The sequence below is a fragment of the Mustela lutreola genome, chromosome 3, assembly GCF_030435805.1.
Source record: "Mustela lutreola isolate mMusLut2 chromosome 3, mMusLut2.pri, whole genome shotgun sequence".
Classification (NCBI taxonomy): domain Eukaryota; kingdom Metazoa; phylum Chordata; class Mammalia; order Carnivora; family Mustelidae; genus Mustela; species Mustela lutreola.
Window position 1 is genome coordinate 140,555,939 of NC_081292.1, and position 23,588 is coordinate 140,579,526.

The window sequence follows — 23,588 nt, forward strand, 5'->3', positions numbered from 1 at the left end:
CAGAGGTTTAACCCACTGAGACACTCAGGTGCCCCACCATTTTTTTTTCTTTTTTTTTTTTAGATTTTATTTATTTATTTACTTGAGAGAGAGAGAGCTCAAGCAGGGGGAGGGGCAGACAGTGGGAGAAGCAGGTTCCCCACTGAGAAAGGAGCCCGATGTGGGACTCGATCCCAAGACCCTGGAATCATGACCTGAGCTACAGGCAGACTCTTAACCAACTGAACCACCCAGGTGCCCCTCCTTCCATTTCTTAGATACATTAACATCCACCACCCCCACACACCTTCGGAGGTAAATGGTAGCATAGTATAAAACTACTGAATGTCTGAGTCTGTGTGTTGTCCTTGCACAGGGACCATGTTAATCTTCTGTTATTATAGTGCCGTTATAGAGATGTGCTGCAGAAGCAACACTAAGAGATGAATATCTTACATGGGTAAGAGTTCAGAAGCTGGACTCTGCTAGGAGAGAGATGGCTTCAGTAGGTGCACCATGGGGAAACATGCAGGGTCAGTAGTCACCATGAAGATACCAGGTACCTACAGAAAGAGAAAGTAGCTCAGGATGGACCAAAGGCCTTGGAAAAAGAAGTGAAAGGAGAACTACAGACATTGCCTCCCTCACAGCTCCAACTTGAGGCTGCTCCAGTTGATGAACCTTTCCTGCAAAATTACGTTGTCTCAGAGAAGGGATCAAAAGAGGGCTCTAATGTTTTGGTTTTTCAATGAATTCGTTAAGCACATGAGGGTATAAACCCAGGATCCTTCATAAGCACACAAATGTGTTTGAACAAACTCAAGTCATAAACCAAAAAAATGTTCCTAATTTTCTCTTAGTTTGAATTGTGCAATACTCAAAAGAAAACGGCATTCTAGGGGCGCCTGGGTGGCTCAGTGGGTTAAAGCCTCTGCCTTCAGCTCAGGTCATGATCTCAGGGTCCTGGGATCCAGCCCCGCATCAGGCTCTCTGCTCAGCAGGGAGCCTGCTTTCTCCTCTCTCTCTGCCTGCCTCTCTGCCTACTTGTGATTTCTGTCTGTCAAATAAATAAATAAATAATAAAATCTTTAAAAAAAAAAAAAAAAAGAAAGAAAGAAAAAGGCATTCTAGAGGTCATTCTAATTTGCCCAAAGAGCCAAAGAGAATATATCTTAGCCAAAAGAAGAGAACAAAAAAACATTGCAAATTATTTTGTATATACTGAGCCCCTTATATTTTATTGAGTAAAAATGTATTGAGTGACTACTATGTTTAACACTCTGTTAGGTGCTGTAGAAGACCTAAATGTGAATTAGACCTAACCCCTGAGAATCTTACCATCTGTGCCATTTATTAACTTATGACTTCTCAGCTATAAATCCATTCTTTTGCTTTGTTATTTCTAGAGCTAGACTCTGCAAGCATTTCTGCTTTGACAACTGGCAAAATGTTAGGCTTTGCCAGAAGAGGGCGATGGAAAGACCCTGTGAGACCAGAGCTGGAGGAAATGACTTTTCTTTCATCCTGTGTGGAGCCCATGGATTGGTTCCCAAGAGGAGCCTGGTTTTGTGGACCTCAGCAGTCTTCCCGGTTCACTTGTGGCTGGTGCCTCTAGCAAGTTCCTTCAACACAGGGGGACTATACTGTCCTGTGACAGCCATGCCCTCTTCTTTAAATTTCTAAGGTCTTCCTTTCTGTTCACTCATCCTTAGCCAAGGGTAGTAGCTCTTCCGACAGTTGCTACTTCTGCACCTCTTAGAAACCACTTTATTCTTCTTAATAGATACCTTTTATTGGTTAACAATCTTTACATTTTCTTTGTTCAAATTGTTAAAATGGTTCTATCTCCTTGTTGATCCCATGGAACATGGAAAAAAGATCTAAATTAACATAAATTCTGTGGGAAGAGGGCTATTTCTGCTGTAATCACAGACCAAAGATCAAAAAGGTCAAAGATGTAGACCCTCAGTTTATGTTGTGTTCAGCTGCATATAAAAGAAGGTTGACCTCAGTGGCTTCAGCAAATAGAAGTTTTTTTCTTGTATAACATGAAGTCCATAAATAGATAATAGCAGCTCTAGCTACTTAAAAAAATTAAAAAAGTTAAGAACTCAATCTCCTTTTCACTTCCAACTTCTCCATCCTTAACGTTCAGTTTCTGTACTCAGTGGTTGCAAGATTGTGGCTTCACCTCCAGACACTGGATCCATATTCCAAGCATATCCTTTGTATGCATTCTTAGAGCCAATACCAAGTAACTTTAACTCACATGTCACTGACCATTCTTAACTATAAGGAAACCTGGGAAGTTCAGTATTTTTGAACTCTGAACAGAGTTCTATAACTGAGAAAAAAAGGGAGAAGTTACGTTGGATAGGTAACCAGCCATATACAAATTAAGTGAAATTAAGTGAAAAATGGGTAACTTATTTACTTTTTTATCTATTATTGAAGTATGGTTGACAATGTTATATTAGTTTCAGCGGTACAACATAGTGATTCAACAAGTCCATACATTCCTCAGGACTCACCATGATAAGTGTATGTCACCATATGTTATTAAGATATTATTGACTATATTCCCTATGCTTTGCCTGATGGATAAGGGGCAAAAGATAGACCTGATCTCATATCCATATACTTTCTCATTTTCTTCCATTTTCCATATTTATACAAACTAGTCTTTCTATATTAATTATTAACTGTGCATAAAATTGTTTTCTTCCTCAATAACTAGCATATCTTACCAGGAAAAAAGGATGGAATAATATTTGTTATATCAGTATAGTGTTTTCAGGTAACTCTTCAATATAAATTTTAGCCTAGACCATCTGGACCTCTGAAAGGCCATAAAATGATACATGTACTTTTAATTCCTTACTAAATCTTTGGAGTTATTTATTTATTATTCATTTTTTAAAAGATTCTTTATTTATTTATTTGAGAGAGAAAGAAATCACAAGTAGGCAGAAGTAGGCAGACAGAGAGGGAGAAGCAGGCTCCCTACTGAGCAGTGAGCCCAATGTGGGGCTAGATCCCAGGACCCTGGGATCATGACCCAAGCCGAAGGCAGAGGTTTAACCCACTGAGCCACCCAGGTGCCCCTATTATTCATTTATTTTATTGCACTATACTAGATGGCATGAATAATAGCTAAATAGTTTGTAAAGGAGTCAAAAATGAAGATTAAGGCCAAAAATTTCTGCACTAGAAAGTTATTAGTATCCTAGAAAGACAGTGTTAGGTTTTATATAAAGGATACCAAGAAATGCTTTCTTCCTTTTTTTAATTAAAAGAAGTTATTTATTTATTTGAGAAGGAGAGAGAGCGATAGAGCATGAGTGCAGAGGGTTGAGGGGGGTATAGAGGGAGAGGGTGAGGGAGAAGCAGGCTCCTCCATGTGGGGCCCAATCCCAGGAGCCTGGGATTATGACCTGAGGCAAAGGCAGATGCTCAACCAACTGAACCACCCAGGCGCCCCGCAAGAAACATTTTCTAAATGAATCAGCCCATCTCTCTCATCTGAGCTCAAGTCTGTCTCAATGAGGCACTTTTTAAACAAGCCAGTCTCAGGGCACCTGCGTGGCTCAGTGGGTTAAGCCTCTGCCTTCAGTTCAAGTCATGATCTCAGGGTCCTGGAATTGAGCCCCACATATGGGCTCTCTGCTCAGCGGGAAGCCTGCTTCCCACCTCTCTCTCTGCCTGTTGCTCTACCTACCTGTGATATCTCTGTGTATCAAATAAATAAATAAAAATCTTTTAAATAAATAAAAATAAACAAGCCAGTCTCTTTTCTGAAGGTGTTTCCGTTACCACACACCATAAAATATAGTTCTAAAATTGTTACTAATTTGTGTTTTTCTCCAATTTTTTATATATCAGTTCAATTTTTCATATACCCCAATTATAATGTAAACTCTTACATTTTCCTGTATACTCACTATGTCAAAGAGGGGACACAGTATTTATTTGGAGCTCACCTTGATAGAATGATCCTATATCATTAGCATAGATTTAGACGTTCATTTTCCTTAAAAAAAGATAAATTGGTAACAAATTAAGGCCCATAATATGAAACAAAAATTTTCATAAGAAAAGAAAAACAGTTTTATAACAAAGTCCAGAATATTTTTAACTTACATTTCTGGTTTTCATTTCCACAAATAATATATATATATTTTTTAATCACACTAATGTGAGAAGGCTGGTGAAAACTTTACAGACTATCGAAATGAAAACTTTCTGGATACCTGAGTGGCTCAGTCATTGAATGTCTGCCTTCAGCTCAGGTCATGATCCCAGGGTACTGGGATTGAACCCCATGTCAGGCTCCCTGCTCAGTGAGAAGCCTGCTTCTTCCTTTTCCACTCCCCCTGCTTGTATTCCCTTTCTCACTGTCTGTCCTTCTCTGTCAAATAAACAAATATAATCTTTTTTTAAAAAATGAAAACTTCCAAAAGCAGATAATTTAAGCATCTTTCCATGTGTCCAGGTGAGGACTACCTTACATAGTTTTGTTTTGTTTTGTTTTTACCTTACATAGTTTTAACAATAACAACCCTACTTCACCCCAGAATTTCAAGGAAAGGGGAGTCAGTGTACCAGACATGCGCTTCTATCTGATTTGCTCTGAGTTATGCCTGGAATTCTGAACTCAAATTACCCACATTAAGATGCTGCTGCCTCCTGATTACTTAAAAAAAAAAAAAAAAAAAAAAAAAAAAATCTTTTTTTTTTTTTTTTTTCTTTAAAAAGGGACACCTGGCTGGCATAGTGGGTATAGTATGCAGTTCTTAATCTCAGGGTCCTGGGTTCAAGCCCCAGTTGGGTGTAGAGATTACTTAAAAGAAAAGAAAAGAAAAAGATGCTGCTGCCCCCACATGGATTTCAAAGGAGTGCATATTTTGAAAACAGTATCTTCTGTTTCAGTTATCTCTTGCAATGTAACAAACCACCCTAAAACTTCATAGCTTCTAAGCATAACCTTTTCACTGCTCTTGATCTGTGGATCAGGAATTTAGGCAAGGCTCGTTTCTCTTCCATGTGGTTTTGGCTGGGAAGAACCCGGGGCGCTTGGGTTATGCCTCAATGGGTTAAGCCACTGCCTTCGGCTCAGGTCATGATCCCAGGGTCCTGGGATCAAGCCCCACATCAGGCTCTCTGCTCAGCAAGGAGCCTGCTTCCTCCTCTCTCTCTGCCTGCCTCTCTGCCTACTTGTGGTCTCTGTCAAATAAATAAATAAAATCTTTAAAAAAAAAAAAAAAAAGGCTAGAGAACCCAACATAGCCTCTGTCACATGTCTGGGGCACCTCAGCTCTCTTTTATGAGGCTTTTTTTCTGTCAAGAAAATTTCTTATCACTCAGTAGTCTAACCCATGTTTTCTTGATGGATGGTTGGCTTCCAAGGAGAAAATGAAAGCTCTGAGACCTCTTTCTAATCCAGGAGTCACACAGTGTCACTCTCTGGGTCAAAGCAAGTCATAAGATTAGCCCAGATTTAAGGAGAAGGAAAACAGACTCCGTTGTTTGATGAGTGGCAAAGTCACATTGCAAAGGGGCACAAAGTAAAGGAGGGATTATCGCACTTACATTGGGAAAGGATTTTCTATACTTCTCTTTACCACCCCATTCCTTTCTTTCCCATGCTGTCTTCACTCAGGCATTCACATAATACCAAACTGTGATTCATTACTTAATACGATCATCTCTAGGGTGCCTGGGTGGCTGAGTTGGTTGAGCACCCAACTCTTGATTTTTGGCTCAGGTTCTGATCTCAGCTCAATTTGTGATCTCAGGGTGGTGAGATCCAGCCCCCCAATAGGCTCCCAGCTCAGTGCAGAGTCTGCTTGCCCCTCTCCTTCTGCCCTTCCCCTCACTCACCCTCCTGCTGGCATGTGTGCACATCCACTCTCTCTTTCTTTCTTGCTCTCAAATAAATTAATAAATAAAATCTTGGAAAAACAAAAAACAAAAGACGATCGTCTCCACTATTTAAGAAAAAAATACAGAGAGACTTGAATACTTCAAAAGAAGTCCCCCATGCATCTTTACAGTCTCACTTTACTCCTCTCAGAAGGCACCATTTTTCTTCAAACTTTCTCAGTGCAAATATTCATCCTCTGTCAACATGGGCTGGTATCATGCAAGACCCACTTTCTTAGACACACACACAAACACAGGTAGCACTATCTATTCTTTGAACACCTAATATTCTTCATAAATATTTAAACTCTAACTGGTTGAACCCACCAAGGACATATTGTCTCCTCTTCTAGGCCAGTTCATCTGCTTATTGACATATTGACAGTCAGAGCCTAGACTTAGACTGAACCTCTCCCTGTCATAGGCACCTAGCCCATGTGCACCCTGGAAGTGATCCCGTTAGGGATCCCAGCTTCTCTCCTGCCTCCTCTAACTCTCCAACAGTTACTGCTACTGATTTATGGCTGAAGAGACAGAACTTCCCTTAAACCATCTCTGTACATGGGCACCTGGGTGGCTCAGTGGGTTAAGCCGCTGCCTTCAGCTCAGGTCATGATCTCAGGGTCCTGGGATCGAGTCCTGCTTCCGGCTCTCTGCTCAGCAGGGAGCCTGCTTCCCTCTCTCTCTCTCTCTCTGCCTGCCTCTCCATCTACTTGTGATTTCTCTCTGTCAAATAAATAAATAAAATCTTTAAAAAAAAAATCTCTATACACAATTCCATTTACGATAGCTATTCCTTTATAAAGATCTATTATTAAAGTAAAGGATATGTGATGATTAATTTTGGGTCAACTTGATGGCCATGGGGTGCCTAAATTAAATATTATCTCTGGGTGTGTCTGCGAAGGTTTTCTGGATGAGATTAGCCTTTGAATCAGCAGGCTGGTTAAAGTAGACTGTCCCCCCGCAATGTGGGTGGGCATCGTCCAAACCAGTGAGAGTCTGAATAGAACAAAAAAAAAAGGAAGAATGAATTTGCCCTTTTCTCCCCATCTAACTATTGAGCTGGGACATCCCATCTCATTCAGACTGCAAATTACACTATTGGTCTCCCTGGTTCTCAGCCCTTCAGAATCAAATTGAATTAATCCACTGGCTTTCCTGGGTCTCCAGCTTGGAGACAGCAGATCATAGGACTTCTGAGCTTCCATAACCACATGCACTAATTCTTCATAATAAATAAATAGATAACTCAATAATTAATTTCCTACTGGTTCTGGTTCTCTGGAGAACTCTGATGAATGAAGAGCACTGTTTCTACTTTACACATCACAGGATACTACATACTTCAGGTAAGAACTGAGTACTTGAGAAAATAAATAAGCTCTCTTTGAACTGCACGTGTGAATTCAAATGAATTGTCTCTATTTTGTGGGCTAAAGATTGAGCCTAAACTGACTAGCTTCACGTGATTTTGAACTATTTGCATTTGAAGTTGGATCAATGACAAATTCATTTTTGTTTTTTTAAGATTTATTTGCAAGAGAGAGAATGAGAGAGAGAGAGCCAGTGCGTTCACGCAAGAGTTGGGGAGGGTCAGAGAGAGAAGCAGACTTCCTACTGAACAGGGAGCCTGATGCAAAACTCAATCCTAGGACTCCAGGATCAACCTGAACTGAAAGCCATTGCTTAACCAACTGAGCCACCCAGGTGCCCTGGATCCCTGACAGATTCTTATTCATTCTTCATGTTTCAATTCTGAGGCCTTCTCCCTAGAGTTGCCCCTAGATGATACCACACACCTCGTGCTAACTAGGAAAAGGGTGATCTTCTAGGTGGACGTTATCCCATGCCAAGACTCTAGGCTAAGTGGGTGAGATTTCAGCACCACCCCCCATCCCATCAACTGGGCATACTCCATGTTTAATCTTTTATGTTGACTTGTGTCACTTTCACTACCATGAAAATTTTACTACTAAGTAAAATTTACAGAGTTTGAGGATCTACCAAAAGTTAAGTAAGACTTAACTTTTTCTGAGATATTTCTATATCCATCAAAGAAAATGATTTGTCCAAAGTTACCAAAAGCAGGTGTTAAAAGTTGACCCGGGGGGCGCCTGGGCGGCTCAGTGGGTTAAGCCGCTGCTTTCGGCTCAGGTCATGGTCTCAGGGTCCTGGGATGGAGTCCTGCATCCAGCTCTCTGCTCAGCGGGGAGCCTGCTTCCCTCTCTCTCTCTCTCTGCCTGCCTCTCTGTCTGCTGTGATCTCTCTCTGTCAAATAAATAAATAAAATCTTTAAAAAATAATAAAATAAAATAAAATAGAATAAATAAAAGTTGGGTCGGTTTTTAAAATACTCAGACTTTCTTTAGTCCCATGAATTACATTACATCCTTTAATCTTTACAAGTGTAGAGCTGGAAGAAAAATTACCTTCCTCACTTCATTACCAAGACGCAACTTTGTGCCCAAAGTCACAAAACTCTTTGATCTCTTCAGGTGCTCTTTCCCTTGTCCCTGTACTTCAGATCAGGTCCTCTGCCAGTCGAAGGATTAGCCATACTTCTGGAATACTTTTCCAGAGTGAATACTTTCCCAGATTCCATTAAAGAAATGTGTTCCCTTTGCTGGGGACCCTCATTTCTTCTGTCAAGTAGTGCATGAACTCCTCCCCCACGCGCACACACAGTTCTATTTCACGGAGAAGGAGAATGAACAGGAAGGGGAGTCCCTCTAGGAAGGAGACAGTAACAACGGAGTAAAAGGCCAAATCTCACAAGATATCGACTGGAAGAAAAAGTCGCACTATCTTCTGACCAGCTCAGATCAAGAGAGAAGCAATCTGTTCCGCGCTCTCTGCCAGAGATAATTTCTTCTTCTTGCATCGCCCTTACCAGCCGCTGCCCGCCCGCCCACCTCGGTGTGGCTGTTGTTGTCCTTCCCAACTAGTTGCCAATAAAGTTGTTACAAAGTGACCTTGAGCGTCTTCCCTACGGCCCCCTTTTCCCCGCCTTCTCCATCCGGGTGCCGCCGCGCGAATAAGAGGCGGAACGCGCCTGCGCGCCCAGCGCCACTCCTTCGACCTCTGCCGCCGTCGTTGCCGCCGCCACCTCCCGGGAAGGTAAGCGGACGGCGCGAGAGCCGGGCCTGGCCCGGGCGGAGCGGCGTCCCGCCAGGACCCATTCATTCTTCTGGCGCCTAGTTGGACGAGGGCCCAGGCCGACGGCGTGCACGGGAGCCCGAGGGACCTGGGTGGGAAGGATAGGCCCGGGAGGGCACTTGACCTTAAGCCTCTTTACCTCCGCAGAAGGGAAGCGGGAGAGGAGCCCACGTCGGCCGTCACCCAGGTCTTCCAGCCGCGCCGCCCCGAAGAGTGTAAGATGTTCACCTGCGCCAAGCTCGCCTGCACCCCTGCTCTGGTGCGTAGCCCAGGCTAGGCCGGGACGCTGAGGGCGGACCTCTGGGCCTGGAGTGTCCACGTTGTTGAATGGGGCACCTCTGGGCGGGGCACACCAACCTGTGGGGACCGCTCATCCCCCACCCTCTGTGTCTTCTTCCATTTCTACTAATCCTGGGGCACCTCACTCGGCCCCTCCTGTCCACGAGTGCCGTGGAGAGCAGCCGAGGCCTAGTTGTCAGGCCCCACTCGCTGTAGGTCAAACCTTCCTTGCTGCTAGTGCCGGAGCGGCCCCCTTCCCCACCTCCTCGCGTGCTGTGGGGTTGGGGTCGGCGCGAAGGTTGGGGTGCTCTTAAGGATGTGGGGGGCCTCTGAGGCCTAGTTCGCCGCCGCAGCGTTCTCCCGTGCCTATCTGTAGGTCAAACTCGCTGCTGCAAAAGGAGGGACTTTGCCTCACCCTGTGTGGGCGGAGGAAGGTGGTGGAGTCGTGGAAAGTCTTTCATCCAGCCTCTGGCTGTTATTTCCATAACCGTTTCGGAAGCTTTAGGTGAAGTCAGGATGTGGGGGATTTGTCTTAAAGAATCAGGTCTTGGGGGCACCTGGGTGGCTCAGTGGGTTAAAGCCTCTGCTTTCGGCTCAGGTCATGATCCCGGGGTCCTGGGATCGAGCCCCACATCGGGCTCTCTGCTCAGCAGGGAGCCTGCTTCCTCCTCTCTCTCTGTCTGCCTCTCTGCCTACTTGTGATCTCTGTCTGTCAAATAAATAAATAAATATTTAAAAAAAAAAAAAAAAAAAAAAAAAAAAAAAGAATCAGGTCTTGGTTCTGAAGGGATTTTCTGTGACCTTAGTGTAGTGGACACTCCAAGGGCAGAGACGCTGGACTGCAATATGTCCGTAGGGTCGAATATTTCACCGGTTATCCTGACACTGATAAAGAACAGAATTGTTTAAACTGCTGTTTTTATTTTATAATTAATGGACATACAGGAATATTTTAGAAGTTGTGGGCCTCATATTTAACTTATGGGCTAATTTAAATGACAAGCGTTATATAGTAACCCTTCATTAACTTGTTGGTACACTTCAACTTAGCAAAGAATGTGGGATGTTTATTGCTGTTTTTTTTTTTTTTAATATTTTATTTATTTTACAAGTAGGCAGAGAGAGAGAGAGAGAGAAGGAAGCAGGCTACCTGCTGAGCAGAGAGCCCGATGTGGGACTCGATCCCAGGTCCCTGAGATCATGACCTGAGCTGAAGGCAGAGGCTTTAACCCACTGAGCCACCCAGGCGCCCTGGTTTTTTTTTTTTTTTTTTTTAATCTAAATCGTGGCACTACAGTAATTGAAATTTTAAAAACAAGTGCTTTTTTTTTCAAGCATGTAGAAGTTTTATTCAGATTATTACAAATAGATTATGTAGCACACTTCATACTTCAGTTAGCAACTTTAAAATAAAATTCCTTCATGGATTAAAAATAACCAAACAGCAAGATAAGAGACTACACAGAACAGTCATATGCTTTCTGATAAATTTTTGCTGATGGCTTTTTTTTTTTTTTTAAAGATTTTATTTATTTATTTGACAGAGAGAGATCACAAGTAGGCAGAGAGGCAGGCAGAGAGAGAGAGGAGGAAGCAGTCTCCCTGCTGAGCAGAGAGCCCGATGCGGGACTCGATCCCAGGACCCCGAGATCATGACCTGAGCTGAAGGCAGCGGCTTAACCCACTGAGCCACCCAGGCGCCCCAACTGATGGCTTTTTTAAAACTTAAGGTACAAGAAGGGTCATTGAAGTCTTAACCTACTCTTAACTTAATATTTGGAATTTTTTTTTCCTTAATAGATCCGAGCTGGATCCAGAGTTGCATACAGACCAATTTCTGCATCAGTGTTATCTCGACCAGAGGCTAGGACTGGAGAGGTAATAGCAGTAATAATAGAAATTAAGTAACCCCACCAAGTAAGTCTTATGGTTTTAATTAAAGGGGGGTTAAAAAAACCTCATTAGTGAATGGTTTGAGGGCAGTCTTTTTCCACCCTTGTATCCAAAAAATAGTGCTGAGGATAAGCCAATGAAAGAAACTTGGCTGAGTTGGCTAAGAAATAGTATGTATGTGTGTGCCTTGAGTTACCTGTATTTAAGATTATACTAGCCAGTTACTGAAAAGCCTACCCTATTAAAAAGCATATTCAAATACACTGTTTCATAATTTTCAACAACCTTACGAAGTATACTGTTATCCCTATTCCACAATATTGGAATTACTCTAAGCTCTTGATTTTCCACTGTGCCACACACAATCTCCTATTCAAAAAATCACGAAGAAGTAGTTATCATTTGACAGTGTAGTAATGAAAATAGCTAACTGTGATTACTGATTTAACCCTTGCTTTTTATTTCCTTTTCTTTAGGGCTCTACGGTATTTAATGGAGCCCAGAATGGTGTGTCTCAACTAATCCAGAGGGAGTTTCAGACCAGTGCAATAAGCAGAGACATTGATACTGCTGCCAAATTTATTGGTGCAGGTGCTGCAACAGTGGGAGTGGCTGGTTCTGGTGCTGGTATTGGAACAGTCTTTGGCAGCCTTATCATTGGTTATGCCAGGTAATTTCTATCACCAAATGAGCTACTTTAAGAGCATGCTTTACATAGTTGGAAACTTAGAAAAATAGTGAAATAGTAATAGGTACTTTGTATTAAGTGCCAACTCTGTTTTTGCCTTATATTTTGAGGGCTTTGCATGCATGATCTTACTTAACCCTCATAGTACTGCTTGGAGATACTCCAGCTTACTTACGAAGGATGAGCATTGCAGAAATACACTGACTGCCCAAGTAGCTAGTGTCAGAAATAAATTTTCATACTGACTTCAGAGTCTGCACTCTTGATTGTTAAGCTATATTGGAACTACAGTTAATAGCACAGTCTCTTTTATATAATAAAAGTATCAATTTCCATTTTATTTAAGATCTTGTTTCTAAACTATCAGATCTTAAGACATAGAATATACTTTCATGGGAATAGCAAGTATGTCTGAACCCCTCAAAATGGATGAAGACAAACCACTTATAGTAACATAGAGATCACTTCCTACTTTTTCTGTAAATGATTGGGATTGAGAAGAAAGAATATTGAACAAAGGCAGGGGCAAAAGAGATCTAGGGAAATACTTTTCTAGGACTTGCCAGTTTGATTCTTTGAGTTTACCAGACATACTGGAATTCAGAAAATATTTCAAAGTAACAATTATATGTGTTTTGTCTCTTTTAGAAACCCTTCGCTGAAGCAGCAGCTGTTCTCATATGCTATCCTGGGATTTGCCTTGTCTGAAGCTATGGGTCTCTTTTGTTTGATGGTTGCTTTCTTGATTTTGTTTGCCATGTAACAGAAATTACTGCTTGAAATGTTGGCATTCATATTAATTACGGATATAATTCTGTGTATCTTACTGTGACTCCGAAAACTGTAGTACTGGTGTCATGGAAATGTACATTATTTCCAAGGTCATTTCATTAAAGATGAAAACTTTAGTTTTTGCCGTGATTTGTACTGAACCTAAATTTCAATAATCACAAAGAAGAATATGCATTCAAGTAGATGCTATGCAAGTCAGGGGAAACTAAGCAGCTGCACCTTGATGAAAACGAGTCAATTTTATGAGAATTCTTTTATATGGTATTCTGCACATTGTAATTTGTAGGGCTTTCGGTTACTTGTATAAAGGAGAAATATGTGAGTGTTTTCAGCTTCTATGAGATACAATTAATTAAGCTAAGATAGTAACAGGAATTACAATGCCTGGGAGCAGAATTACCTTCCAAGACTAACTTGGCTGGTCTTACACAGCTGGATCTAAAAATCAATCATGTTGGCTTTTTAGGAATTGAAGCCTTGTTAGACTAGGGTTGGGGGTGGTTTTTGCTTTTCAGTAAGTCTCATGTTAAGCAAATAAGTGTCCATAACAAAGTAGAATTTCTAAGAAGAAAATCTCATTAGGAGCTGGTTTCTTGCTTCAATGAGGCTCTCTCTAGGAACCAAGTATCAAGTGGAAAAATTTTAAAGGTGGGGCACTTGGGTGGCTCGGTTGGTTGAGTGTCTGCATTCTGCTCAGGTTATGATCCCAGAGTCCTGGGATTGAACTCTGCATTGGGCTCCCCACTCACCTGAGAGCCTGCTTCTCCCTCTCCCTCTGCCATTCCCCTCCTTTATGCTCTATGGCGCTCTGTCAAAATAAATAAAAATACTTTCAAAAAATTTAAAAAGGTAATGAAAACCAAATATCAAAAAGTAAGCTTAATTGGCTTTTTTTTTTTAAGATTTTATTTGTGGGGCGCCTGGGTGGCTCAGTGGGTTAAGCAGCTGCCTTCGGCTCAGGTCATGATCTCAGGGTCCTGGCATCGAGTCCCGCATCAGGCTCTCTGCTCAGCAGGGAGCCTGCTTCCCTCCCTCTCTCTCTCTCTGCCTGCCTCTCCATCTACTTGTGATTTCTCTCTGTCAAATAATAAATAAAATCTTTAAAAAAAAATATTTTATTTGTTTGACAGCACAAGTAAGCAGAGTGGCAGGCAGAGGGAGAGCAAGAAGTAGGCTCTGCTGAGCAGGGACCCCGATGCGGGGCTTGATCCCAGGACTTTGGAATCAAGGAAGGTCTGAATCTGGAATCTGGATCCCATGCCACTTAATGATTATCTGATTTGGGGAATTAACCCATCTTAAGCCTATTTTTCTGTCCATCTTTTCTTCCCAATTATGCAGGGTCATCATGAGGACTAAATTACATAAAGCACATAAAATTCCCAGGAAAGGAAGTGGCACTTGTGTGATGCACATACCCTGTCCTTCCCCAACTGTTTCCCAAGATCCAAACATCAAAGCCTATGGATGTAAATTTTACATCTTCTAACATACTTATGTAGTATTAAACTGCTGTTGAACCAACTAGCATCCCAAGATACTAGTGATGAGCAATGCTTTGGCAATTTTTGGCTTTAACAGTATAGCCAATTCAGGGGTCCCTGGGTGGCTCAATTGGTTAAGCAGCTGGGTCTTTAGGCTAGGACATTCAAAAACAACTGTATATACAGGGAAAATCAGAAAGTAACCACTCATGCCCAAGAAAACGCACAGGCTTAGAAAAAAATAGACAAAACATTGTTTACACATTAAGCTAATCCTTGGCACAGAGACCGTATACAACAATCAAAAGTAATAATAAAATAGCAACAATAAATCCTAGGGAAGGAGAATAATCTGATTGCCAGAGATACCACATTATTCAGATGTCCAGTTTGCAACAACAAGAACAAAAAAAGGTATTCAAAAAACAGGAAAGTATGGCCCATTCAAAGGGGAAAAAAAAAAATCTTGGAGCAAAAGACCTGATGGCAGATCTAGACAAAGACTAAACCATATTAAAGATGATCAAAGTACTAAGGAGGTGGAGAAAGTTTAAAAAATGATGTATGCATGAACTTATTCCAAAATTACTACCAAGCTGCAGTAATCAAAACAGTGTTAATGGTATAAAGACAGAATAGACTAATGGAATAGAAAGCCCAGAAATCCTTGCATTTATAGTCCAATAATTTTTGACAGGAGTGTCAAGACCATCCAATGGGGTAATGATAGCCATTTCAACAAATGGTGCCTGGAAAACTGGATAGTCACATGCAAAAGAATGAAGTTGGAACCTTACCTAACAACATATACAGAAATTAACTCAAAGTAGATCAAAGACTTAAATAAGACCAAAAATTACAAAGGTCTTAGAAGAAAACTGCAAAAACTTCAGGACACCAGGTTTGGCAATGATTTCTTAGATAAGACACCAAAGATACAGGCAACAAAAGAAAAAAATTAGATAAACTGAGTATCATGAAAGTTTAAACATTTTGTGCAATAAAAGACATGCTCGGGATGCCTGGGTGGCTCAGTGGGTTAAAGCCTGTGCCTTCAGCTCGGGTCATGATCCCGGGGTCCTGGGATCGAGCCCCGCATCGGGCTCTCTGCTCAGCGGGGAGACTGCTTCCTCCTCTCTCTCTCTCTGCCTGCCTCTCTGCCTACTTGTGATCTCTCTCTCTGTGAAATAAATAAAATCTTTAAAAAAAAAAAAAAAAAAAAAGTCATGCTCAAAAAGACAAGACACAAAATGGGAGAAAATATTTGCAAATCCTCTATCAGATAAGGGATTAATATCCACAATATGGAGAGATGTCCTAAAATTCAACAACAAAAACACAACACATTTAAAAATGGTCAAAGGACTTAATAGACGGGCGCCTGGGTGGCTCAGTGGGTTAAGCCTCTACCTTTCACAGCTCAGGTCATCTCAGGGTCCTGGGATCGAGCCCCACGTCGGACTCTGCTCAGCGGGGAGCCTGCTTCCCTTCCTCTCTCTCAGCCTGCCTCTCTGCCCACGTGTGATCTCTGTCTGTCAAATAAATAAATAAAAATCTTATTTTAAAAAAAAAGGACTTAATAGACCTTTCTCTGAAGGTACTCAAATGGCTGACTGAGATGAAAAGATGCTCACCATTACTAATCATTAGGGAAATGCAAATCAAAGCTACAATGAGATACCACCACTTCACACCATGGTATGACAACTATAAAAACAACAAAACAAAAATGTTGGCAAGGATATGGGGGAATTGGAACACTTCTGCGCTGCTGGTAGGAATGTAAAATGGTATAGGCACTATGGAAAATAGAATAGTGGTTCCTCAAAAAGTTAAAAATAGAAGTGCCATATGATCCAACAATTCTACTTATGGGTGTATTCCCCCAAAGAACTGAAAGCAAGGTTTTGAAGAAATACTTGCATTATTCACTATTATAACTAAACTATGGAAGCAACTTAAGTGTCCATCGATGGATAAATGGTATAAGCAAAATGTGGTATATACATGCAATGGAATGTTGTTTAGCCTTAAAAAGGAAAGAAGTTCTGATAGATGCTACAATTGGATGAACCCTGAGGACATTAATGCTAAGTGAAACAAACCTGTCACGAAAAGACAAACTGCTGTTTAATTCACTTAGGTAGTTAGAGTAATCAAAATCATAGAGTCAAAAAAGAATTGTTATTGCTAGGGGCTGGGGTGGGAACAAGGCAGGCGTCTAGTTTAACAGGCATGGAGTTTCAGTTTTACAAAATAGACATGGATGGTAATGATGGTTGCAAAACATTATGAATACATTAAGTTTTTATTTTTAAGTAATCTCTATACCCAACGTGAAGCTCAAACTCACAACCCTGTGATCAAGGTTTGCATGCTCTTCCAACTGAGCCAACCAGGCACTCCTCATTATAGATGTATTTAATATCACTGAAATATATACTTAAAATGCTTAAGATGGTAGATGTTGTTATGTGTATTTTATGAAAATAGAACAATCAAGGGCCCAGGGAGCACAGTATGTTTCAGATCCATTTCAGTAAGAGCCAGTAAATAGATGAGAACTGTAAAGAACTTGAGAGTTCAAGCTCTAAGAGGTAAGGTACTTCCAAGGAATGATAAAAATTTGCTGAGCAGCTGAAGTTAGGTAGAAATGAATGTTACTAAAGTTAAGTTTAAAGAAGGATTATAGATAAATGGGAAATATCCTTTGAGAACCAAAAAATAAATACTCATTATTTGATAATTTTAGCCAAGTGGTTTGGTTTGGGTGTTAAGTGTTTGAAAGGAGAAAACATCAGGACTATCCTCTGCAAAGCCTTCTAAGTACATGATTTCTATACCTGAAGTTATGAGTTTTTGAAGTCTCTACATGCTAAGCATATACTAATTTGGTAATTTCACAGTATTACTCTATTGAAAATATTATGGACTTTAGATCTAAATACATAGTCCATTAATTACTTGCCAAATTCTTTACATTATTAGGACCAAAAAAATTCTTTTTCAGATCTAATACTATCATCCTCTGCCTCAACAAACATGGCAGTTGGACTTTGTCTCTGCCAAAAACATTATGCCTTGCTTTGATGTACAGATAGTTAATAAGTAGTAGTCAAAACTTATGATAGTATAGGATTTGTAAGTGGTATCACAATTTTTATAGATCTTTTGAAGGTGGGTAGCATGAGTTTATATATACTCTGCTTTTCCCTCCACCCACCCAAATCCTACCCTCTTCTACTACACAAGCTCACCTGTGCATTCTTTCTGGTGATGTGTATATTAAAATATACTACAGCATTGCTACTCAAAGTGAGGTCCAGGGATCAGCAGTGTTGGTATCACTCCGGACCTTCTCAGAGATAGAGGTTCTAGAGCTTCACACCACACCGTCTGAATCAGAATCTGAATCTTAACAAGGATTCCAAGTGATTTGTATACACATTAAGCTTTCAGAACACTGTACTAGAATACAACAATTCTCCACATGCCTTGACTAGACTCCTTATCTTTCAAAAAGCTATCAACTCATTAATTGGGCAGGTTTTTCCCCCCCTTTTGGAATGTACTGCTAATCCAGTGATTCTCAAAGTGTGGTCTGAAAATTCTGAGGGCCCTTAGAAACTTTCAGGGGGTTCACAAGTTCTTCCTTTTTCCACTGACATAGCCATGTGAGGCTAGATTGTCATCAGAACTTCAACCAAAACAATATGATGCAGCAGATCGAATACGGAGATAGAAAAATGCAGCTACTATTAAGTGTAATGTAGTTATTTACAAAAGTGAATACAATGCCTTTCTATTTTTGTGTTGGAATATATAGTTATTTTTTAAAATGTTATTTATGTTAACATGTTGTTATGGAGTGCGGGTTCCCAAAATCAAAAATTAGAACCACTGGTATAATCTGTCAGTGAGAGATTAGGCTCCAGTATGACATTTCACTTACAACTTTATAGAAACAGTTTTGTAAATTGAGGGTAACCTTCTATCTCTAGGTCACATCTTTTTAGCTATCTGTTTATAATCTCTAAACATTGGCCCACATTCCTTGTAAGAATCTGCGTTTCCTTCTCCTGAATGATGCAAGTAATCTATCTCCTATTAGATGTTTAGTAACTTAGAGTTTCTTTTCCAAGGGAGCTTAAATATTGAAGAGAAGAATGACTTAAGATCAATGGAGACTCATAAATCCAAGGGCTTTTGATTGTTCTACCTATTAGCATGACTAGCATCCTACAACTGATCTTGGCAGAGACTCCTAGGAGGACCCATGGTTGCTGGCAGTGGCTATTTTTCAACAAAAAGCATTTAGTTAGCATTTCTCAGCCATAGAGATTCAGGATCTGCTCATCTTACAGGAGAGTCCCAGGGTTTGCTTTCTCAAATGGTTATATAGTTCGGTTGAGTCTCTCAAATGCTGGACAGCTTGGTATTATTCCTGGGGGAATAATCTATCTAATTCTATCTAAAGCACAGCTCAAAATATTTATCTACCTCTCTAGAGATATTCAAAACATCTTTAGCTCTCAAGACCCCTAAAATTGTAGCAAGGGAGTAAGCTTAGAATACTGTGTGTTATCACATTCCCGCTTTTTCTCCACAGTACTTACTACTGTTTAAAATATATTGTTTATAAATGTGTTGTGACTCACCTCCTCTCCCATAAAAGTCTCCTTAATGGATTGTGTCTTTTTGATAGTTGTAGCTGCAGGGCCAGGAACAGTGCCCGGCATGTTCATATCAAATACTGATACTCTATTAATAGTAAACTATAGAAACAGAGTATTGGGTTGACATTTAACCCAAGAGGCTATCTCCAAGGTGAGAATGTAACTGGAAAGAGCAAGGTATTATTCTGTGGCCTGGGAAGGTCCATATGACCAGGACTTTCTTGGTTTCTGGCTTAAGGAATTCATAGCTTTGCTATTATGTGGGCCTCAGGTTGACAGTTATGGGGAGTCATAAAGGGTAAACACTGGAATGCCAGACAAAATTCTTTACCCTAGAAGTGGTTCTACCTACCTGCATTGGTAACTTAATAGTGTGTGGAAAGCTAAGAGTAATGATGATAAGCCCTCTTTTAAGCGAGTGGGATGAGAAAGTGGAAGGAGGAGGCACTGATACGAAAGATGGAAAGAAAGTAGAGTCTTAAATTCCATTCTTTCTCTGGACTGGTCTCACTGAGGCTGGCATAAACTAAAGTATGATTTGAAGATAAATGCAGCCCTCTAATTTTCCCCCCACAATGCCACAAACAATTAATTACAGACTCTTCTGAGACCCAAAGACTGGGGGTGGGAAGTGGACAAGGACCCTCCTTGTACTTGAAATGTTCTGAATGAAAATTCCCATAGCGAGAAACAGATTTTAGAAGGTTAACTGTAACGTAGGCCACTTCAGGGATGTTCAAGAAAACCCTGGCTTGCCAGAGGGAAAGCAAAAAGATCTGCCATGAGGTAGAAGCTACAAAAAAATCAACTAAAATGTCTGGGGTCATGCTGTCCTCATCTCATCATTCTGCACTGGGCTGCATCTTTAGGACACCTGTGAAAATGCAGAGGCTTTCTGTGAGTCCAAGGCAGACATAAAGGATATCCTGGATATCCTGTGTTTTGTTTAGCTACAAACAGAAACTTACAAATTAAATCTTCCTTTTCACTCTAATTGTCATATATACATATCTGTGTATTTATATTTTAGTATATTTAAGTACTACATACTTGAGCAGGGTTTTAGTTGAATTCTTAAGAACCATAGCAGATTAATGGATTAACAACCACATAATAACTCTTTTGAACAAGGTAGAAATACCACGCTCTGTGGCATTTGGAAGTCTTCAAGAGCAATTAGAGGCCTCCATTGCTTCTTGCAGTATGTAATAATGGGCATTTCTGTGATAGAAATAGTTTTCTTCAAATAGCCTCTTGTATCTAAGGGATACCAATTTTATTCAGAAGTCATGCCGGGTTCTTAGAGGAGGTTCACCAGACCTCACTAATTTTCTTAGGAGTAAGTGGGGGTAGATGAATGTTTGGGGTGATAAGATAGGCAAAAAGGGGGTCCAGAACAAATTTCCTGCATTTGCAAAAGAGAAGACTGTAGAGACTTTTAGAGCTGTTAGGGATATTGAGGCGTGACAAAGAGAAAAAAATTGAAGAGCAAAGTGTTTTAAGAAGATATGGATACTGAGGCAAGTTCATGAGATCAGAACTGAAAATAATTAACTGCATTCATTTGTCTAAGCTGAATGTTTTCTCCATCCGTAGAAAAGTTACAGAAAAGGAACTGTTGTGGAATTACAAATATATAAAGTAACACTTTCTAACTACTAGGTTGCCAACATGGTATGGAACAAATTTGCATCCTTTCCACCTGTTTTTCCTCTGTGATCTCCTTTATTTTTTCTTATTTTAAGTTTACTTTTTAAAAAAGAAAAGTAGTGGGGCGCCTGGGTGGCTCAGTGGGTTAAGCCACTACCTTCAGCTCAGGTCATGATCTCAGGGTCCTGGGGTCGAGTCCCACATCAGGCTCTCTGCTCGGCAGGGGGCCTGCTTCCCTTCCTCTCTCTCTGCCTGCCTCTCTGCCTGCTTGTGATCTCTCTCTGTCAAATAAATAAATAAAATCTTTAAAAAAAAAATAAAAAATAAAAAAGAAAAGTAGTTAAAACTGCAATCTCACAACAGAGTACTATTTATATTACTATAATTCTTCTCTCTTCTATGAGGACTCTTGAAAGAATTTCCTTAAAATAACATGTTCCTCTAGTGTGTTATGTAGATATTTAACTACTTGACAAAAGACTAGAGAAGTAGGATGAGGAGAAATTTAAAACCAAACCTACTGCCAATTGAAGATGAATCAAGGGCACCTGGGTGGCTCAGTGGGTTAAGCCGCTGCCTTCGGCTCAGGTCATGATCTCAGGGTCCTGGGATTGAGTCCCGCATCGGGCTCTCTGCTCAGCAGGGAACCTGCTTCCTCCTCTCTTTCTGCCTGCCTCTCTGCCTACTTGTGATCTCTCTCTGTCAAGTAAATAAATAAAATCTTTAAAAAAAAAAAGAAAAAAAGAAAATGAATCAAAACTGGAGAAAAGAATTTCTAATTTTTTATATAAGTGAGTGGAAAATAATTGCTTCGAGCAAAATCTAATTGATGCAAATTTCTTTTGCAATGCCATAACATTTATAGTTCTTTTTCTCACATTAGACATTTTGAAAGTTGGAGAGAAGAAGCACCACTTTAGTGAATACATACTTGTCCTAAAAACTTGTGATTGTCAGTTGCACATCTTGTCCATCATCCTGTTCAGTATCAATAATCTGAGCTGCTGAGGTTTAACTGATAATTAGTGCTACATGACACAAACACTGCTACAATGTCACTGATAATAGATAGGGATAGAACTTTCATTTTAACTTGAGAAGTAAACAATGTTAATATTCTGGTTTCTTTCTGGTCTCTTGAATAATGAAATTAGTTTTAAAAGTGTGAGTTGGCTCACATATATGTACACAGGCCATAAACCTGCTAAAAGGTTCAGTGCCATCAGAATTTCACTTTTATGCCAGATACCATTATTGAACTGCACATTTATTAATTTTCAAATACAACACCCCACAATCTTCCAATAATTTCAGTTTCACTTTGATTTGGATGTTTGAGAGTGCATTTTATATTAATACACAAACTTTATTCACAATTTATAGTTACGTAATAGGTGAAAAAAACAATGCATGTAAATAACTGGCTTTAAAAAAAAAAAGTTAAATTTTTGCAGGAGCCCCTGATCATGCTTTTCATTGTGCATATTTACTGAACAATCAGTATCCCCCACACTTAACACTGAAATATTGAAGTTATACAGAGAATCATAGAGCAACTTTATTTATTTTTTTTTTAAAGATTTTATTTATTTATTTGACAGAGAGAAATCACAAGTAGATGGAGAGGCAGGCAGAGAGAGAGGGAAGCGGGCTCCCCGCCGAGCAGAGAGCCCGACGCGGGACTCGACCCCAAGACCCTGAGATCATGACCCGAGCTGAAGGCAGCGGCCCAACCCACTGAGCCACCCAGGTGCCCCCATAGAGCAACTTTAAAAAGAAGTATTTTTCAGGGCACCTGGGTGGCTCAGTGGGTTAAGCCTCTGCCTTTGGCTCAGGTCATGATCTTAGGGTCCTGGGCTCGAGTCTTTCTGCTTGGCGGGGAGCCTGCTTCCTCTTCTCTCTCTCTCTCTCTCTCTGCCTGCCTCTCTGCCTACTTATGATCTCTGTCAAATAAATAAATAAAATCTTTTAAAAATAAGTAAAAAATATTTTCAGCACTATTCTTCTGTGTTTTCAGGAGTATATCTGTGTCTATTGCAGAAGAGTATATATGGTCTCTCTTGTCCCTCGTGTTAATCAAATGGTATTCCTCCTTCCTTCCATCCTTTTTTAAACAGCTACTTTCAAAGCTTGACAGACATTTGTCATTTTAGCAATCTAGTGAGCAGTAGAGTAGTAGTATGGGAAGAGAGCCATCTCTATTCCATATTCTAATTTGGTGTCCTTTGGTCCTTTGTAAATGTTAATAAGGAGTTGCTGATACTTTAAAAGTTTGAAACTGTCTCTATTAAAGTTAATATATTTAAAATCTGTAACTACTAAGTAAAAGAAAATTGATAAAATAGAAAACACCTTATTATGGAAGATTTTCTTTTATAAACAACTCGCACTGTTTTAACTTACGGTTACATAGTGGAGGGCACTGCATTTCTTTTGGTAAGTTACTTAGAACATAATTATATGCTAATATCCTACACTGTACAAGGCGTTCAGGAGACGAAAGAATCAGTTTCAGTTATAGCTTAGTTAAATTCGAACGAATGTCATCCAAACGAAAGGCTTTTCCTTTTCCTTTCAAAGTTGACTAATCTTGCTTTCCTGCTTTAAGCGCGTAGAGGCCTTGTGGGTACTTTGCTGCAAATTCCACCTCTTCCAAACCTCAGCTTAACGAAAACCCCCGATCTCAGGGTTCAGAGTACCAGTAAAGTGGGTTTAGGCGCGCGTTCTCTTTCCTACCCTGGTCCAGGAAGTGACAGCAACAAGGTCGGAAGACTCATTGCGCTCCTCCTCCCGCCACTCGCAAGCTTTTCCAGAGTTCACTTTACTTAACACCGCGTCAAACGCTTCCCGCAACCCCAACATCCACCTGTTACAGCGTCCCGCACCCCCGCCAGTCTCCAGGCCCTGCCAATCACAGGCTTCCGCAGGGGTTACGGCGACGCCTCTCTCCTGGCTCTGCGGTCCCGCCCCCTTCCAGAACTATTTCCCGCCCTCCGGGCCCTTTGTCCAATCGTCAGCTACTTAGTGTTCTTTGGTTCCCGCCCCCTCCTTCCCCGCCCTTCTGAA

The 23,588-nt window shown here is 40.6% G+C and overlaps 1 protein-coding gene and 2 long non-coding RNA genes across 4 annotated transcripts; 1 reads left to right on the forward strand and 2 right to left on the reverse strand.

Moving 5' to 3' along the window:
- Positions 1 to 1,097: 1,097 nt before the first annotated feature.
- LOC131827066 (uncharacterized) lies at positions 1,098 to 23,477 on the reverse strand. 2 transcript variants are annotated; one of them, XR_009351872.1, is made up of 3 exons: positions 23,259 to 23,477; positions 3,960 to 4,009; positions 1,098 to 2,179 (listed from the first exon to the last, which is right to left on the reverse strand). It is a non-coding gene; the product is annotated as an uncharacterized LOC131827066 (long non-coding RNA). The 2 variants fall into 2 exon arrangements; XR_009351871.1 differs by lacking the exon at positions 23,259 to 23,477 and adding an exon at positions 8,334 to 8,793 and having other exon boundaries at positions 1,099 to 2,179.
- ATP5MC3 (ATP synthase membrane subunit c locus 3) lies at positions 8,881 to 12,828 on the forward strand. Its single transcript, XM_059166979.1, has 5 exons — positions 8,881 to 9,021; positions 9,208 to 9,319; positions 11,140 to 11,217; positions 11,709 to 11,902; positions 12,569 to 12,828. Exons 2-5 carry the CDS (start codon positions 9,281 to 9,283, stop codon positions 12,681 to 12,683), a joined length of 426 nt encoding a protein of 141 aa, XP_059022962.1. The 5' UTR covers positions 8,881 to 9,021; positions 9,208 to 9,280; the 3' UTR covers positions 12,684 to 12,828.
- Positions 12,640 to 18,450, reverse strand: LOC131827067 (uncharacterized). The gene is made up of 2 exons (XR_009351873.1): positions 17,454 to 18,450; positions 12,640 to 13,520 (listed from the first exon to the last, which is right to left on the reverse strand). It is a non-coding gene; the product is annotated as an uncharacterized LOC131827067 (long non-coding RNA).
- Positions 23,478 to 23,588: the final 111 nt, after the last annotated feature.

Excerpts from the sequence above, each read along its gene's own strand:
- ATP5MC3 (XM_059166979.1), top strand. The coding sequence starts at position 9,281 with ATGTTCACCTGCGCCAAGCTCGCCTGCACCCCTGCTCTG. Across the intron at positions 9,320-11,139 it reads TCGCCTGCACCCCTGCTCTG|ATCCGAGCTGGATCCAGAGT; the intron begins GTGCGTAGCCCA and ends TTTCCTTAATAG. Across the intron at positions 11,903-12,568 it reads CTTATCATTGGTTATGCCAG|AAACCCTTCGCTGAAGCAGC; the intron begins GTAATTTCTATC and ends TGTCTCTTTTAG.